The 15,128-nt window shown below is 52.0% G+C and overlaps 1 protein-coding gene across 5 annotated transcripts in view; it reads left to right on the top strand.

Annotated features, from left to right (window-relative positions):
- zswim8 (zinc finger, SWIM-type containing 8) overlaps positions 1-15,128 on the top strand; it is a 37,418-nt gene that overhangs the window by 16,345 nt on the left and 5,945 nt on the right. For 4 of the 5 annotated variants that reach the window (XM_084458580.1, XM_084458578.1, XM_084458579.1 and 1 more), the window contains exons 5-21: positions 1,259-1,366; positions 2,090-2,171; positions 2,614-2,734; positions 2,957-3,158; positions 3,234-3,409; positions 4,081-5,395; positions 5,597-5,728; positions 5,854-6,033; positions 6,361-6,544; positions 7,333-7,431; positions 7,732-7,856; positions 8,086-8,389; positions 8,734-8,886; positions 9,141-9,363; positions 9,575-9,864; positions 11,737-11,960; positions 12,702-13,196. In XM_084458580.1, the coding sequence (XP_084314706.1) occupies positions 1,259-1,366; positions 2,090-2,171; positions 2,614-2,734; positions 2,957-3,158; positions 3,234-3,409; positions 4,081-5,395; positions 5,597-5,728; positions 5,854-6,033; positions 6,361-6,544; positions 7,333-7,431; positions 7,732-7,856; positions 8,086-8,389; positions 8,734-8,886; positions 9,141-9,363; positions 9,575-9,864; positions 11,737-11,960; positions 12,702-13,196 (4,413 nt within the window). Of the gene's footprint in view, positions 1-1,258; positions 1,367-2,089; positions 2,172-2,613; positions 2,735-2,956; positions 3,159-3,233; positions 3,410-4,080; positions 5,396-5,596; positions 5,729-5,853; positions 6,034-6,360; positions 6,545-7,332; positions 7,432-7,731; positions 7,857-8,085; positions 8,390-8,733; positions 8,887-9,140; positions 9,364-9,574; positions 9,865-11,736; positions 11,961-12,306; positions 12,397-12,701; positions 13,197-15,128 lie in introns of all 5 variants that reach the window. The other variant, XM_084458576.1, reaches the window with a different exon arrangement.

Here is a 15,128-nt window from a genome sequence, read left to right as displayed (position 1 = left end):
GCAATGAATAGTAAGTCAGTTTCACTTGGTAAGAGTCTCCTTAAGGTATTGAGAGTAGGAGAGCGCATGCATCCAGTGCGTCAGAATATAGCAATGCCCTTTGAAAGGCTCTGTGTGGTTTTACCACAGGAAGCTTTCAGTGAGTGTTTCTTCACACCAAGCCCATTCTTCCCGCCTCTGCAATGCCACTAGGGTCTGTTACAGAGGAGTTGGACACGCATTTATACACACGCACACACCACAGCCTGCAATTTCAACCTTTAACTTGTGTTTCTGGCACTGCCCAAGAGAACTGTCACCGCTTAAAAAAAAAACACAAAAATCAAAGATTAATGTGTCAGAGATTGTGTGTGTACGTATGTGTGAATGGGCATATGTATCAGCGGATGATGTAATCCTATTGAATAGTATGAAATCTTTTTAAGCAAGGTATTAGAGCTCAGACATGCAAGCCTCCCTATCCTGGCTCTGTCCCCACTAACCCTCCAGACTATTCATTCATCCTCAATTCCCTATCATCCTCCTCTCCTCCATTCTCCATCTCCATTCACTGGTTTCATTCCTGTTCTAGGAATCTCAAGTGTTTCTGTTAGACTGCTGCTGTTAAACCTGTTCTCCTTTTTGCTCTCACCTCATCTACCTTGTCTCACTCTCCCTGCATCCACCCTTTTTATTCATCTTTCTCTCTCACGCCATTCTGTCCATTCTGTCCCTTTCTGTCTCATTTCAAAGTCAGGAATCTAACTTTGCAGACTTACCTATGTGCCACATGTCGTACGACCCCCAGGGGGGATATTCCATATTCCCTTTAACGACCTTCTGAAGCTCAAAACAGGGTATTAGCCTTCATGATCAAACCTTGGCCCACTCCGGGTCATGTTTTATGCATGGGCCAGACTCCACCAATTTGCAAATGAGTGGGTTTCTCCTTCACAGTGGAGTTAGGCCTAGAGGGGTATGGCAGGTAGCGTTACCATAGGCACACACACTCTCTATCACACACACTCACACACACACAAACACACACACTATTCTTTTAATAGTCTAGTTTGCACCATAGCGTAGGTGTCAGGATCAGGGTTTTTCAGTGTGACTGGTGTGTGGGAGCAGAATTGTGGCGTGTTTTTGTAGGTGTGTTTTGGCTGCTATGGGTCATGAACAACAGACACGTTGTCACATGATACCATCTACCTAAATGTCAGTTTCAGTTTGAGCTGAGATGCTAACCGCTAACTGATGCTAACATCTCCACCTCCAGGCGTCTGCGGTGTGCCTGCGCGCCCCCGTGTCCGAGTCCCTGTCTCGGCTGCAGAGGGACCAGCTGCAGAAGTTCGCCCAGTACCTCATCAGTGAGCTCCCACAGCAGGTACGGCCTTGACTGATGGTGGGAGACCATTATGGAGAAACTGAGGTCAGGTGTAGTTTGTGTGCCTGGTGTTGGATCTGTGTCGCTCAGGCCGCTGATGGAACCCTGTCTGCTTATGATTCAAGGATCTTTATTTGTCATCCACACAAGATACTGGTACTTAAAATGAGCAGGGGGTGCAACAATGTCTTAGCGGCTCTCAGAACCTGCATGCTTTCTGTCAAAATCCATAGATTTAGAAAATATTGATGCTTTTAAGCAAGACATTTAAGGGCAAGACATAGTATGTTTGTTTATCCCAGGTTAGCACCTCAGTATCCACCAATAAACAAGGGACCCCAGAACAATACTATGTGTTTTTCTTCTCAGTAGCTAGCCAGCTACTAGTTTTACAGCTGTACGGTAGCTCTTCTGAGCCTTTTAACTGGCCCTGCCTCAATACTCGCCTTTGTCTAGACCCTGTTCTACAGAGATAAAGACCTCACAGTAGCGCCATTGTCTGCCCATGGGTTACAGTCACTGGCACGCTGCTGGTCAGTCTAATGTTACTCAGCTCTAAGGGCAACAGTGTGTCTTAGCTGTAATCAGAGCCCTGGTGTTCAAGCTGAGCCTTTCCAACCAGGAGACGGTGTACTGGCAGGGGGACTGGTTTTGCGGGGCAGTGGTTTGACTGGTATATCTCGGGTGTAGTGGTAATCAGTTGCGGTTCTGTGGTCGTTCCAGATCTTGCCCACAGCCCAGCGTTTACTGGACGAGCTCCTGTCCTCCCAGTCAACGGCCATCAACACCGTGTGTGGCGCTCCAGGTAGGGGTGGACGGCTGTTTCCTTATTTGTCCAGCAGGGGGCAGTCTGTACTCAGGTTTCACAATTTTATTTTAATTTATTTATGGACAACCTGTCTTCTACCGTAACTTAATGAGGGTGTTGTTTAATGAGGTGTAGTTTAATGAGGGTGTAGTTTAATGAGGGTGTAGTTGAACGAGAGGGGCGTTTAACAAGGGTACCGTTTAACGAAGGTGCCGTGTAACGAGGGTACCGTTTAATGAGGTTGCCGTTTAATGAGGTTGCCGTTTAATGAGGGTGCCGTTTAATGAGGGTGCCGTTTAATGAGCGATAGTGATATCCGTTTCAGGATTGTTCTTGTATAGACAGATGTTCATTAGACTACGATTAAACAGTGTAAAATGTTCCGCTTGAAAACCCCCTCCGCCCTCTTATTCCCCACCCTCCCCCCCCCTCTATCCAGACCCCACCGCCGGTCCCTCTGCCTCCGACCAGAGCACCTGGTACCTGGACGAGTCCACCCTCAGCGACAACATCAAGAAGACACTGCACAAGTTCTGTGGCCCCTCGCCCGTGGTCTTCAGGTGAGAAACTACAACACACGATTGAGACTACTGGAGGTGGTCAGTAATGCCAGAGACGACCATCTCCAGAGGCTGGCTGCTCAGTATGCCTACCTGTCCTGTCTGTGTGTGAGGTACTGAGGTTGACCACAAACGTTTCACTACTTTGATCTCTGATGCTCTCTCTCTTTCTCTTTCTCTCTCTCTCTCTCTCTCTCTCTCTCTCTCTCTCTCCTGTGTCAGTGATGTCAACTCCATGTACCTGTCGTCCACGGAGCCCCCCGCGGCAGCGGAGTGGGCGTGTCTGCTGCGGCCCCTGAGAGGCCGGGAGCCCGAGGGCATCTGGAACCTCCTGTCCATCGTCAGGGAGATGTTCAAGAGGAGGGACAGCAACGCGGCGCCCCTGCTGGAGATCCTCACGGAGCAGTGTCTCACCTACGAACAGGTGACGCGCAGGAACACACACACACACACACGCACACGCAGTGTTTTGTATGCTGACATTCTCCCCTATCCTCAGATCATCGGCTGGTGGTACAGCGTGCGTACATCCGCCTCCCACAGCAGTGCCAGCGGCCACACGGGGCGCAGTAACGGGCAGTCTGAGGTGGCGGCGCATGCCTGTGCCAGCATGTGTGACGAGATGGTGGTCCTGTGGAGGCTGGCGGTGCTGGACCCCACCATGAGCCCTCAGAGGTCCGATCCCATTTCCCTCTCTCTGTCAAGCTCTTTTCCCTAACAGGCCCTGTTCCAATCCAACCCCATGGGCACTATGTCTTAAGAACTCTATTTCTCTACACAATCTGTTTGCCATTTCCTTTCACACCATCCCACGTCTAAGTGTGTTTTTATTGGGAGTGAATGGGACCTTTTGGGCTCAGTGCCTAATATGGTTAGCCTAGCCCTAGAGCAGTGAGCACAGAGTTTATCAAGGCCGGAGGATCTGATTCAGTGTGATATGTCTAATTCCCATGGCACACAGAGCTGATAACTTCACTAGGCTAAATGAACACTTTGCACTTAGTTGAAGTCGGTTTGTGAATGGTTTCCTTACAGAGAGCTCTTGGTGTGTGTGTGTGTGTGTGTGTGTGTACATGCGTGCGTGCAAGGTTGTTTTTGTGTTCTTGTCTTATCTGCCCATATTCCACTTGGTTGAGGGAGTGTCTGTGTTTCAAGTGCATGTGTTTCTAGTTTGGAGTTGCACAAGGGAGCTGCCTTGGTCCATTACTATTCTCACTATACATGCTGCCACTCGGGGATATCATTAGAGAGCACAATTTATGTTTTCATAGTTATGCGGAGGATACACAACTGTACATCTCTGCTGAAGAAAATTAACTAGCTGTTGTTCTCTCTCCCCCATGTAGGCGACTGGAGCTAGCTGCTCAGCTCAAGCTGTGGCACCTGAAGGTGATCGAGATCGTCAAGCGGGGCCAGCACCGCAAGTCCCTGGACAAGTTGTTCCAGGGGTTCAAGCCAGCTGTGGAGTCTTGCTATTTCAACTGGGAGGTGGCTTACCCACTGCCTGGCATCACCTACTGCAGCGCAGACAGGAAGAGCGCCTCGTTCTGCTGGGCCAGGGCCGTCCAGCAGCAGAGAGGCGCCAAGGCCGGCCTGGCCGGAGAGCCCCCCGAACCAGGGGGAGGCGGCGGCGGGCGGCCCGGGTGCTCTGAAGATTACAAAGGCAGAGGAAGTGGCTACTCGCCCCAACAGGAAGTGGCAGTCCGGCCCAAAGAGACAATCGTGAGCAAGAGGAAAGGATTGTCGGCCGGAGGCGGGACAGGGGTGCTGGTGCGCCTGGCGGGCAGCGTTTCTCTGTCTTTAGAGGAGGGCAGTAAGGGCTTGTACAAGGCCGGGAGTTCCTCCTCCGCCGGGGGCAAGGCCAAGCTCGCCCAGGGGGGTAAGGGGGCTTCCGGAGGAGGGGGGTCCGGACCGGGAGGCGGGGCCGGAGGAAAGCACCCCGCCGCCAAGCGGCGTACCAGCAGCGAGGACAGCTCGCTGGAGCCCGACATGGCCGAGCTCAGCCTGGATGACGGGTCAAGCCTGGCGCTGGGTGCCGAAGCCAGTAACACCTTTGAGTTCATGCCGCCGCCACCAGAGATGCTGCCCGCGCCCAGCCCGCTGCTCCGAGAGCCGCGGAAGTACAGCGGTGGAGGAGGAGGGGTGGGGTTGGGGAGCACCGCCAAGGAACGCCCGCTCGAAGGGAAACGGGTCAACCACGCCCCCGCCACCTTACTGGCCACCGAGCCCCCACCCTGCTTCCCTGCCAAAGAGACCGTGGTGGTCATTTCCGTGGACGGGGCCGGCGGCGCAGAAAAGCCGGCGAAGCTGGAGCAGGGCGGAGACGAGCAGACGGCCCCGCCCGGAGAAGTCCGGCCCCCCTCCTCCTCTACGGCCGCCGCTGCTGCCAATCCGGTGCCAAACGCTGCGAAGCCCCCAAATGGGCGAAGAGAGGGCGCGGCAGGGGAAGGGGCCGCTCAGGCCGGCCAGGCCCCAGAGGGCGCGGCAGGTGTGGCCGCAGGGGCCGAGGGAGACCCCGTAGGAGAGGATGACTACCAGGCCTACTACCTGAGTGCAGCGTCAGAGGAGGGGGCAGACAGAGGGGTGCCAGAGAACAACCAGGAGGAGGAGCCAGACATCTTCGCTGGGATCAAACCGCTGGAGCAGGAGGGCCGCATGGAGGTGAGGAGATCACAAGCCTAGTCATAAAAAAATCAATTTGTGATGTAGGGTAGCCAACTATTTACTTAAAAGTGTATAGCACAATATTGCACAATAGCACAGGTGTAATATAGAACAGCCGTGTTCTCAAACCTGGATGAAGGTGTCACCAGTTTAAAGACCCTCACACTTCAGGTAATGAGCCTGTGTATGATGTCCCAGGTGCTGTTTGCCTGTGCCGAAGCCCTACACGCCCACGGCTACAGCAACGAGGCCTGCCGATTGGCAGTAGAGCTGGCTGGAGACCTGCTGGCCAATCCTCCAGACCTGAAGGTGGAGCAGCCTCAGACCAAGGTAACCTTTAACCTTTACTCCTCAACTGCCTCGTTATAGTAAGCGTTTTGGCATTCTGCCTCTCTTTTTGTGCTGGTCAATAATCCTCCTGTGTTTTTATCCTCTCTCCCTCGACCTCCATCCAGGGGAAGAAGAGCAAGGTGTCTACCAGCCGGCAGACCCAGGTGGCCACCAACACGCTGTCCAAGGCAGCCTTCCTGCTGACGGTGCTGAGCGAACGGCTGGAGCTCCACAACCTGGCCTTCTGCACCGGCATGTTCTCCCTGGAGCTGCAGAGGCCCCCCGCCTCCACCAAGGCCCTGGAGGTCAGTGGGACTGACCCGAGGCCTGAAGAATCGTACCTCCCAGTTTTAGAGGATAGATGAGTGGATAGATGCGTGTCTGGGTGTGCGATGTGCTCTATACATGACGGCCCACCTTCTCTTCAGTTCAAATGCAATTCAAACAACTTAAGTCCCACTAGGGGCAATTAGTATAGAGCAGCACGGTTCATACTGGAAACATAAATATAAAAACATCTCACTACAAGTAGACCAGGAGCTCAAAACAAAACTGAAAACATACAATTATTTGATTGCCTTGAGAACCTTGAAAAGCGCTATATAATACCATTCATCTTCTGTATACCTCAGGTGAAGCTGGCGTACCAGGAATCAGAGATGGTGTCTCTGCTGAAGAAGATCCCCCTGGGCCTGGTGGAGATGACCTCCATACGGGAGAGGGCCGAGCAGCTCCGCGACGGCAACTTCTGTGACTACAGGCCTGTCCTGCCCCTCATGCTGGCCAGCTTTATATTCGACGTGCTCTGCACCCCAGGTGAGCCTCAGAGACGTGCTCGCCGGTCGCCTGAAAATACTGCACCTTTTTTCCAAACCGACAAAGGCAGACACTCCCAACGTGGCAGACCATGGTCAAATGCGTTGATCCATGCTTGAAAGTATTTGAGGAGATAATACCTCAGAATTATCATGTTTGGGACTGCTCCATCTAACCTACACATGAAGCTCAAAGTTATTTTTCTGCGTGGCTGTAAGCCAGCACACCAATGACAGCAAATGTCTGGTTGTCACTCCCTCCCTCCCTCCCTCCCTCCCTGACTTCCTCCGTCCCGTTGTTGACCTGCAGTTCTATGTTGCTACCACAAGAGGCAGTGGTCCCAGAACCTGGAGTTTCAACTGCTCAGGTCTTTATCAGGCAACTTTACCTACCTTACCTACCTGACCTGAGCGGTTTAAACGTTGTGTTTGTAGCCAATAAAAGAGTACTGGGAGCATTAATCCAGTGTGCGGATCTTTTCAACCTTCAAGTTATTCTACATATTGTTCCAGCACCTGGCCTAAAATAGGATCAGAGGTGCGCACATTTACTCTTTTTCATTGACGGGTGCATGTACATTCAAGTGGCATGACCAGCTTCCGTCCTACCAGTCCTGAACAGAAACAAGCCAGCCACGCACATAAGCCAGGCTTGACCTGGCCTGGTTACTGTATACAGACATCGTTAGTTCAAAGTGTGAGCGTTGACTATAAATGCAACGCCGGTCTACTGGGTGAGAATTCCAGTGATTTATGGTGGTTTGTTTTCTCTGTATATTGTTTGTCCAGTCGTGTCCCCCACGGGGTCCCGGCCGCCCAGCCGCAACCACAACAACGAGATGCCGGGGGATGAGGAGCTGGGCTTCGAGGCCGCTGTAGCAGCCCTGGGTGAGAGGCTTCTACTGACTCTTATTACTGTTTTGGTAAATAGCTTTGTTTACTTGTCGGTGGTCTGGTTAGGTGTCCCTAATTAGGGAAAATACCCAGAGACCAGTTGGTTTGTGAAGCATTTATCTGCCACTTAAGTCACTGATTAGGACGTGGCCTTTTCTTCCTCTGCTGTTGTTGCCGTCACTGACCTCTCTCTCTTTCTCTTGCTCTCTCCGTCCCCGTCATCCCTTTGATTTGACCTTCCTCTTTCCCTCCTTCCTTTCATCAATAACACCCCCTCCCCCTCCTCTTCTCCAGGTATGAAGACGACAGTGAGCGAGGCAGAGCACCCTCTTCTGTGTGAGGGCACCAGGAGGGAGAAGGGAGACCTGGCCCTTGCCCTCATGATCACATACAAGGATGACCAGAGCAAGCTGAAGAAGGTAGCTCACCAGTCGTGTAGCCAGACTTCCATTACATTCAGTAGAGCCCAGAGAATGTATTTCACTAGACCAGAGAGGCACACATGTTGATTGTAGGCTCTATAATGTTTATAGGCTGCAATGATATTCATTATGGAATTATGGTTAGTTAATTGTTGACTCTCCTTCACTATCTCCTTCCTTCCCTCTCTCCCTGTCCATCTCTCCATCTCCCCCTCCACCTCCCTAGATTCTGGACAAGCTATTGGACCGGGAGAGCCAGACCCATAAGCCTCAGACCCTGAGCTCCTTCTATTCCAGCAAACCAGCTGCCAGCAGCCAGCGCAGCCCCTCCAAGCACGCTGCCCACGGCGCCGGGGGCGCCACTGGAGGAGGCGTGTCCAAACACGGACCCTCCTCCTCTGCCAACGCCACTGCGGCCAGCTCCTCCTCCTCAGTCCAGGCGGTGGCAGGTGGGGGTGCGGCAGGACACCAGGCAGGGCTGGGGGGCGGAAACGCAGCGGGAGAGGCTGTCAGCGAGCCAAGAGAGCAAGGTGAGTCACTGAAGAGGCGTTACACCACCTTAGTATAATCTAACCACTATGAAAATTAGTTAGCGGCCACCGCTAGGGAAGTGCCAGTGTGAATGCAGTGGCTTGTTCATCCCAGGCTCATCCTAGCCTGGGTACTGTTGCCCAGACTAAGTGTATCCTCCTACCTGTATTGAACACTCCTGAACACATTTGAGTATAATTTGAGTATACTGTTGACATTTGAAGGTAGTTCAATATTATACGATAACATAATACAATACAAATATATATATTTAAGTTATATTGAACTTAATTAATTGAATTGAATCTCTCCCCTCCCTCCCCCTCCCCACCCGCATTGCCAGAGGGCGCCCAGCCAGCATCGTGCGACCAGCAGAGCGAGGCGGCGCCCTTCAAGCCGGAGGGCACGGTGCCCAGCCGCCTGGCCCTGGGGGGGCGGGGGGCGTACAGCGGCCGCTGCTGGGGCTCCCCCGTCCGCCAGAAGAAAAAACACACAGGTAACACGCTCCTCCAGCGAGCCCAGAGTGTGTTCTGGGCCCAGTAGTGTACATGGGAGATGAATAGAAGGGCCTAGGTAGATGCAATAACCACTACGGCTTTTACCTTCCATCACCTTGTCAATATATATGGTATTTGTTAAATTTTTTGCTATTTTACAGTGGACTGTTTAGAGCACCTGTATAAGATTTAAGAGCACCTGTGTGAATGTTAGATGTGAGTTTTAGACTGGTCATCTGCTGTGTGTCCCCAGGCATGGCCAGCATCGACAGCAGCGCCCCGGAGACCACCTCCGACAGCTCGCCAACCCTCAGCCGGCGCCCGCTCCGAGGGGGCTGGGCCGCGGCCTCCTGGGGGAGGGGCCAGGACAGTGACAGCATCAGCAGCTCCTCCTCCGATTCCCTGGGCTCCTCCTCCTCCAGTGGCTCTCGCAGGGCTGGGGGCGGGGCTAGGGCAAAGAGCACAGACACCAGCAGGTGAGTCAAACCACTCCCAATTCCTAAGATGCAACTAAATAATTAAAATATAACTAATTTGGCTGTATAATTCCATGTCTTGCCATCACCTTACAACCCTACACAGTATAGTGGTATTAAGAATGTAAAAAGAGCAAATCATTTTGGTGAAATGTTTGGATTGGTCAAGTACAATTCCAGTGATTGACACCATGCATCCCACCCCATATAGGTATAAAGGCCGTCGCCCTGAGTGCCATGCGCCACACGTGCCCAACCAGCCGTCAGAAGCAGCGGCACACTTCTACTTTGAACTGGCCAAGACGGTGCTGATCAAAGCCGGGGGGAACAGCTCCACCTCCATCTTCACCCAGCCCTCAGCCAGCGGGGGCCACCAGGGGCCCCACCGCAACCTGCACCTGTGTGCCTTCGAGATTGGCCTGTACGCCCTGGGCCTGCACAACTTCGTCTCGCCCAATTGGCTCTCGCGCACCTACTCCTCACACGTCTCCTGGATCACCGGTGAGGATGGTGGGAGTGGGGAGAGGGTGGGAGGAGATGTGAGAGGGGGAGGGGGAGTGGGGAGAGGGTGGGAGGGGGAGTGGGGAGGAGTGGGAGGAGATGTGTGAGGGGGAGTGGGGAGAGGGTGGGAGGAGTTGTGTGAGGGGGAGGGGGAGTGGGGAGAGGGTGGGAGGAGATGTGTGAGGGGGAGTGGGAGTGGGGAGAGGGTGGGAGGAGTTGTGTAAGGGGGAGGGGGAGTGGGGAGAGGGTGGGAGGAGATGTGTGAGGGGGAGTGGGAGTGGGGAGAGGGTGGGAGGAGATGTGTGAGGGGGGAGAGGGTGGGAGGAGATGTGTGAGGGGGAGAGGGTGGGAGGAGATGTGTGAGGGGGAGAGGGTGGGAGGAGATGTGTGAGGGGGAGTGGGAGTGGGGAGAGGGTGGGAGGAGATGTGTGAGGGGGAGGGGGAGTGGGGAGAGGGTGGGAGGAGATGTGTGAGGGGGAGGGGGAGTGGGGAGAGGGTGGGAGGAGATGTGTGAGGGGGAGTGGGAGTGGGGAGAGGGTGGGAGGAGATGTGTGAGGGGGAGGGGGAGTGGGGAGAGGGTGGGAGGAGATGTGGGAGTGGGAGTGGGGAGAGGGTGGGAGGGGAAGTGGGGAGAGGGTGGGAGGAGATGTGGGAGTGGGGAGAGGGTGGGAGGAGATGTGGGAGTGGGGAGAGGGTGGGAGGAGATGTGTGAGGGGGAGTGGGAGTGGGGAGAGGGTGGGAGGAGATGTGTGAGGGGGAGGGGGAGTGGGGAGAGGGTGGGAGGAGATGTGTGAGGGGGAGTGGGAGTGGGGAGAGGGTGGGAGGAGATGTGTGAGGGGGGAGAGGGTGGGAGGAGATGTGTGAGGGGGAGTGGGGAGAGGGTGGGAGGAGATGTGTGAGGGGGAGTGCTTTTAGAGGCGCTGGGAAGAGAAGCAGAGGCGCCTGCAGTAATTTCTACCACATGTATTTTCCCCACACGTTTTTGGCTTGTGAGCAAACTCATTAAATCCATATCTTAAAAAGTATCCCATTGCGGAAAACGCTTCCAATTATGTCACACTGGAAGTGGAATGTTAACTTGGTTCTAACAGGTAACAGTCAGCTTGTCAGAACAGTGTCAGAGCAGAGTGTCTTCCTACTTCAATGACTCACACAGCACAATACACTGATGACTTGGTTGCATAATCCTGACTTTTCTCGAGTTTCTAGTTTTTCAATAAATTTTGCTGGGCTACTATCATCCCTCCAGTTTACCATGGTACAAAATAGATTGTATAAAACCGAATTGGAAGTGATTAATTTTCAAGAGTTTATGGATGTACTGTAACGCCTATATGAAAGTGAAAGTAAATTCACTTTGTAGCAGCACATACAAGCCTATGATCATCAGCCCACACATGATTAAATCATGAAAATACTCAGCTAGACTGTAGTACAAAACTGTCACACTTGTAATCTACAAATTGGCAGGAGGCAAGAGTTGCTCATTTGGACAAGGGAGGACACTGACATGACAGACTGTAATTTGCCTCCACACGTGTCATCAAGTCTGCTTTTTTGTTTTCTTTTTTGAATGACACGAGATCTACCAGCATCTCTGTGCTCTACTGGTCGATCGAAAATTGATATATTGGGCACCCCTGGTATAGGCTTTTAAGGGTTGTTCACTTTACAAGACATTTTGAAAGGTGTATCAATGTAACACAAATGTAGCTGAACGCACTGCCAAACACACAGTCTTCATTCCTCTGTTCCCTGTCTTTCTCTTTCACACTCTTTCTGCCTCTTAATCTCTCTCTCTCTCTCTCTCTCTCTCTCTTTCTTTCTTTCTTTCTTTCTTTCTTTCTTTCTTTCTTTCTCTCTCCCTTCCAGGCCAGGCCATGGAGATTGGCAGCGCTGCTCTCAACATCCTGGTAGAGTGTTGGGACGGGCACCTCACCCCTCCCGAGGTGGCGTCCCTGGCAGACCGGGCGTCACGGGCGCGTGACCCCAACATGGTGCGGGCGGCAGCGGAGCTGGCACTGAGCTGCCTGCCCCACGCACATGCTCTGAACCCTAATGAGATCCAGAGAGCCCTGGTGCAGTGTAAAGAACAGGTACACACACACACACACACACACACACACACACACACACACACACACACACAGGGGTTTTACTCTATTTTAAAGGGGATCTGTTATGAAAAACTTACTTTTTCAGTGCTTATGCACATACATTTGGGTCTCTGATGGGCCTACTAACACACAACTTTACACACAATTACACAACCCAGCCATTTTTTATGGGCAGACAAATTATGAAAATGTGATTGAACAAGCCATTCCGATTTGCTTGATGTCAGAAGTCTCCCCCCCCCCCATCTGGAAAAAAGTTCACAAATTGTGTTAACTAACCGTTCAGAAATGTCCTGCTGCATTTGCATTGTTTGAACGTCTGGAGGCATGGACAGAGTGGGGGATGGGATCCGCAGCTCATTTTGGATTAAAGCTACAGACACAGAAACGGCGCATCCAGAACAGGACTGAAACAGTTACGTATAGAGGCATGCTGGAATGCTTAATCTGTATTTTCAGCACAAAAAAAAATACAAAGACATATTTTGGGGACCCCAGAGACCTGTATTAACTTATTGAAAAGGAGCACAATAGGGACCTCTAACCCAGAAGTAAACCTAACCTGACCTGCTCTGCTAGAGCACATCTCTGATTCCGTTGATCTAGGCGGGTCATGGTCATTCTCGAGTGTCAAGATGCTCATGTTGATGATTTCCTCTTGCTCGTTTTCCAACCTCTCTTCACCTCCTACCCCCTCTCCTCCTCTCCGTCCATCCTCAGGACAACGTGATGCTGGAGAAGGCCTGCATGGCTGTGGAGGAGGCCGCTAAGGGGGGAGGCGTGTACCCGGAGGTGCTCTTCGAGGTGGCCCACCAGTGGTACTGGCTCTACGAGCAGACGTTGGGCGGCGGCTCCGGGTCACAGCGCGAGGGGCCCGGTCGCTGCGGGGCCAACGGCGGTGCCGGGCGGAGACCCCCAGAGAGCTGTGGCCTGCTGGACAGCGGGGGTGCCATGGAGTCCTCGGGCGTCGCCACTGTCACGGCTTCTGTCACGGCGGCGGCGGTGGTGCCAGTCATCTCCGTGGGCTCCACTATCTACCAGTCGCATGCGCTGCCTGGGTCGGCCATGGCCCACCCTCACGGCCAGGGGCTGCATCCCTACACCACCATCCAGGCCCACCTGCCCAGCGTGTGCACCCCCCAGTACCTGGGACACCCCCTCCAGCACGTCCCTCGGCCCACTGTCTTCCCTGTGTCGGCGGCCGCCTACCCACAGGTAAGAGGACTGGCTGGACACCTGGGGGGGAGAAGGAGGGAGAGAGCTGGAAAGATAGAGAGGCGGGATAAAAAGAGAGATTTTTTTTTTTATCTTAAAATGTTTTATTAGCTGCCTAAGTAGGGTGTTGTTCACTGCTGTCTGTATGTGGGTGTGTGTGTTTTGTGTATGTGGCTGAATGAGTCTTGTTCTAAACAAATAACCCTATGATGTTCATACTTGGTGCATATATTCGCCCAAGGTACCCTAGACCTGATTAGATTTTGGAGCGGATCCGAATTATGAAGCGGATCCACAAATTCTTTTTCTCTTTTGTTATGTGTGTATAAGAGTTATTAATACCTCTGACCAAGCACCAGAGGGCAGCAACGACTACCTCTCTCTGTTGTGTGATTTCGTTTTTTTGACTGCAGTGTGGTCCTCAGAAGCGTGCACCCAACAAACACATTCAGCGGATTTCACAACCACGCGGTCCAGCTTGGTTCCAGGTTTAAATATAAGGGTTTTCTGAAACGTGGTTTGAACGTAGCAAAATTCACTTCCTGAACTGAAGAAAATGCTAAACTGTTGTGCTCTGAGGTGCAAGTCTAGTTATCCAAGTAAACTGAGAACATGTTCTGCAGTGACAACTCTGGAGACAAGCAGCAGGCATGGAGGGGGACATGGTGAGGGGAGGCAGACAGACAGACAGGCAGGCAGGCAGACAGGCAGAGAGACAGACAGGCAGAGAGACAGACAGGCAGAGAGACAGACAGGCAGAGAGACAGGCAGACAGACAGACAGACAGACAGGCAGGCAGAGAGAGAGAGAGGGGCAGATGGATGGAAGAGCAGAGGAGAGAGAGGAATAGGTAGAGGGGGGAGACTTACTGAGAAAGATGGGGTTAGAGGACGACCTGTATCTGCTGGCATCATGCCATGACATACAGTGCTGACACTTCTAGAGCAGGTAACAAATTCAGCCTAGTTCTCGACTAAAAACGTGTCTTCTGAATTTCTTGTCTGGGTGCAAGGGCTTCTTGTAGAGCTTGGGCTTTCAAGAAGAACAACGGATTGCTTAACACTTTATTTGAAAGGTTGTGCATAAGACTGACATGAAATATGTTAGTGAATTTGCACCAAAACAGCACAAATGTGACCATGTTAAATTTTGACTCTCACTCTCTGAAAAATAATGGTCACATATATGCAACCATTTTGGTCGCAGTCTCGAGCCGAAGTGTGCATGATTCACGTTTTGCCTCACGCATGTCACGTCAGTCTTATGCACATCCCTTGGTGTCATGACAGTGTTGGTTTCCACTCCTGAGTACCTACATGTCGGGAGATGATGTTCACAAACTAGAAATAAAGAGGTCTGATACAGGACAGGTCTGGTTCAGAGTTCGATGTCAGTCGGATACATGGGGGTAAGGAAGACGTGGAGTTTCTAAGATAGGTTGACCCCTTTAATTATACTATACGTCAGAGGGTTGGAGCCAATCAAGACCAGAAATAGGAAAGAACTTAACCAATGAACAAGAAACATTTAGGCGTAACTCCTGTTGCTGGGCGGACTTGTAGGCACGGGCAATTTGACCAATTTTACTATATCTGCAATCTGATCTATTGTATCTTCAAATAAGGAATTGATATAAGCAGTCCCTTTGCTAGCAGGCGTTCATCAAACAAATGCCACTCAGGAGATATTAGTAAGAACAACACATAGTGTCTTCTAGGCCTTAAAGAACCAACAGGTTTTACAGGCTTTGCACGCACACACACAAAACAACACAAGATATTTGCATAAGTTGGTATATTGCAACACTGACCTCTGACTTGTGTTGTTTTATGTGGGCTGGGGATCATTAACTATTGACAAAAAATGGCGCCAACGGTGGTGGTACATGCCTAAATGGACAATGATATTCCCACAAGTGTTATGTCAGTCTTA

The sequence above is a fragment of the Borostomias antarcticus genome (genome assembly GCF_949987555.1).
Source record: "Borostomias antarcticus genome assembly, chromosome: 25".
NCBI lineage: Eukaryota > Metazoa > Chordata > Actinopteri > Stomiiformes > Stomiidae > Borostomias > Borostomias antarcticus.
Note: the sequence above shows the minus strand (reverse complement) of the source record. Positions and strands in the feature narration are given on the sequence as shown.